Source organism: Manduca sexta, unplaced genomic scaffold, assembly GCF_014839805.1.
Source record: "Manduca sexta isolate Smith_Timp_Sample1 unplaced genomic scaffold, JHU_Msex_v1.0 HiC_scaffold_993, whole genome shotgun sequence".
Classification (NCBI taxonomy): Eukaryota; Metazoa; Arthropoda; class Insecta; order Lepidoptera; family Sphingidae; genus Manduca; species Manduca sexta.
Window position 1 is genome coordinate 1,125 of NW_023595842.1, and position 3,598 is coordinate 4,722.

Genomic DNA, 3,598 nt, shown 5'->3' on the forward strand with positions numbered 1-3,598 from the left:
CTAACAGACACATCACGCTACTATGCGTAGATGCAAATAGGGCACCAGTAGCGAAGGGTGTAATTTTCCGTAAGGGATCCCAATAACGTCATATAGGTACTAATAAGTTGCATAATGATTTCTTATGTTTACGCGATGTTAGACATTGAAATAAAACTATTTAACGGATTTTATTGCGTTTTTATATTATTATTTTCTCCCGACGTTTCGAAGACTTTGACTTTGCAAAGTAATACTTAATATAAAAACCGCGAAAAATCCGTAAAATAGTTTTATTTCAATACTAATAAGTTGATTTAAAGAATGAGAAAAGTATGAATTGTACGTAAACTGGAAAGCACGTGTTCCTCCCCACTCCAACTCTCCGCTTTAACAATAACATAGAACAGAGCGTAATTGAGCGTACTGAATATAAGAAATGGAATTGGTGAATTCATTCGAGTTTCAACTGTCAAAGACTTAGAACTTTGGTTGCTTATATTTGGCAACTTTTTTAGAATCTCTAGAGGGGGGAGAGCAGGCGCCCCTCCCTGTCCTCCTTGGCGACTCCCTTGTGTCGTAGCAGTTTGTTTTTCAAAGTAGGTACTATATAAACTGTACAAACCTGACTCAATGAAAATAACCGGTTTGTTCTCATCTCCGGTAGGCGTATTGATCCTGATGCCTTGGATTTTACGGCCCTCATAACTTTCACCGCCCACGATAACTTCTGTCCAATCTGAATGGGCTTTGTTTACGTCTTCAAGGTACTTGTAGATCTAAAAATTGGCTTTTTGATTACGGACAATATTCATGCCTTCACTTTTGAAAGGGTAGCTATAATCGCAACTGTTGCTTTTATGGTAGATCTATTCACCGCCATTATATGGTAAGGTATACCAATGTATAAGATATTTTTGTCTCGGTCCAATTCTACCGATTTCGAAGCTAAAACTTTAAAAAAAATACATACATAACATACATAACATCACGCATTTTATCCCCGAAGGGGTATGCAGAGGCGCAACTAGGGCACCCACTTTTCGCCAAGTATGTTGCGTCCCATGATGTGATAGGGGCGAGCCTATCGCCATATCGGGCACAAATTCCAGACTCCGGGCTGATACTGAGCAGAAAAACCCAAATATCACTTTGCCCGACCCGGGATTCGAACCCAGGACCTCAGAGCGCTATTGTACCGGACGTGCAATACAACTACGCCACCGAGGCAGTCAAAAAATTGTTGGTAAAATCTGGGGTATTGAATCCAGGACTTCTTCGATTGCACAGTCTACGCTTTCATTAAACCCACGAGACCAGTCAGGCACGCACGATATAATATAGTGCACAAGTGTGTGCGCAAAACATAGGTGCACTCTCTGTTTCTTTACTCTAGTAGTACTGTGAGACGGCAATCCGATATGACCGGTCAAAGATCAGGCGCCGTACCAACAGCTCTATGTACATGCTTTTCAAAGCACGGAAGTATCACACTGCCACCTTCCAGACTCCGAGCTCAGTCTGAGTAATTTTTAAGATGGAAAACCCAGTCCGAATTATTTTTAGCCCGATCTGGGATTCGAACCCAGGACCCCAGCGTGAGAGTCGTACTCGTACCGCGTAAATTACAACTACAACACTGAACAAAATAATATAAATCTTACGTCGTTTACGTCATGGTAGGCCGTCCAGGAGAATCCCAATTTACGGTTCAAACTGAGTTTTTCTTCATTTATTATTCTAAAAAAGACAGTTAAAAGTTATTTTTAGCCTTTGACCGTTTTATTTTTATCTTCGGTTTTTTTCTTCATTTTTCTCTTATACCGGCGTGGGGAAAGGGCCAGTTGCCATAGCCAAGATCGCCTTTTACAATCGTAAACGCTAACTTTATGTATAGAAATGACATAGCCTAGCGATTGACTTATTGGTTTATGTTATTATCATACATTTTTTGTTTTCTATTAGCGCTATCGATTGTAGAAAGGCATTTCGTTACAGTCTTAAGTATTGCTTAGTCTTAACTAGTACAACTAATGTGTTCGGGTTGTATAATAAAGAATGCATCTGTATGCTTATTTTTAAAGCCATTTTTGAAATTAATATACAATTTAAAATTCTTTTACCAAAATATATAGAAGATTGTATTAATATAATATACTGTCCCATTGTTGGGCACGGGCCTCCTCTACTACTCAGAGGGATTAGGCCTTAGTCTACCACGGTGGCCTAGTGCGGATCGGTAGACTTCACAGACCCTTAAAATCCCTATAGAGAACTTCTCAGATATGCAGCTTTTATCATGATGTTTTCGTTCACCGTTAAAGTAAGCGATAATTTACAAAGAATAGACACATAATTTTAGAATAGTCAGAGGTGTGGGCCCTTGGGATTTGAACCTGCAGACATTCGTATCGGCAATCCGTTCCACACCCAACTAAGCTATTGCGGCTTTGAAAATTATTAATTAATTTAGATTGTATTACAATTACATAATATTTAGATTTGTTGAATGTTTACAGACTATTGTACTCAGGTTTAGAGAACTAGTTGTTAAATTTTAAGCCAGTTCAAATCTAGGTAGACTTTGATATTAAATATGTTGAGTTACGTGGGATGTACGGCTCTGTACCTAGTAATTCAAAGGTTTTTGATACTTTTGCTGTCGTAGAGTGAGACTTAAAGCCATGATAATATGTCTTATTATCATTTATCATTTAACTTATAAAGAACCTTTGTTCAGTCAGTTAAGTGAATTAAATTACTTCGAATAATCTTCAATTAGGACATTGACATTCAGATTTTCGAATTCCATAATTTTGTCCAACGTTGGAGTCCATTCTGGGGCGACGAGTATCTCAACTTTTCCTTTTGTGAGTTGATAAAAAGGCACCTCCTGTAACAATACATGTTGTGAGAGTATCCATTTTAGTATAACCTGTAGTGCCTTTTTTATTTTTTTTATCGCGGGGAAAAATCGCGTTGTCGCTTCCACCACTTGGAGGGTGAGTTATGGTTATGTTGGTTTTACCGGTCTTACCGCCCAATATCGACGTTCGGGAGCACAGTATCGTCCGAGCGAGCATTGGACCGAGTCCTAACCCCTGTATACCCTACACCAGCATACCAACCAAAACCCGCAGTGGCCTTCTTCGGCGCATACGGGATGGCCCCAGGGTAACCTGTAGTGCCCTAACTAGCGTCTTATGTCAGCACAACATACTTCATAAAACATTTTGCATAAAGTAGTCGATATTCTCCATCAAGTAAAAAAGTGCTGGTTTTTATAATTCTCATTTTCTGGATGCAGGCTTCAGATCTAACGTAACTGACATACAATTCAAAATACAATCGGCAGTTTACCAACTGGGAACTGAATATTCACCTCTAAAGCTTACCGCTTTACATATATCAACTGTACTACCGGAGACTGGATGTGGTCTAGATGCACTAGGAATTAGAGTGTTTCTGAAACACTGTACAGTGCTTTTAACAGACTCTTAAGGTAAGAGGTGCAACACTTCATTCGTTAATTGCTTAAACTGGATTCAGATCGTCAGATTTTGATCACAATTTCATGTTAGGCTGTGTTTATTTGTATGAAAAACAATGCAGTTTTAAT

The 3,598-nt window shown here is 38.9% G+C and overlaps 1 protein-coding gene across 1 annotated transcript; it reads right to left on the reverse strand.

The window, feature by feature from the left end:
- Positions 1 to 325: 325 nt before the first annotated feature.
- Positions 326 to 2,895, reverse strand: LOC119193745 (zinc carboxypeptidase A 1-like; the record flags this gene model as incomplete). Its single annotated transcript, XM_037447368.1, has 3 exons — positions 2,742 to 2,895; positions 1,644 to 1,719; positions 326 to 758 (listed from the first exon to the last, which is right to left on the reverse strand). Coding segments are annotated over exons 1-3 (559 nt in total), but the record flags the coding sequence as incomplete, so codon positions are not given.
- Between the last annotated feature and the right edge of the window lie 703 nt (positions 2,896 to 3,598).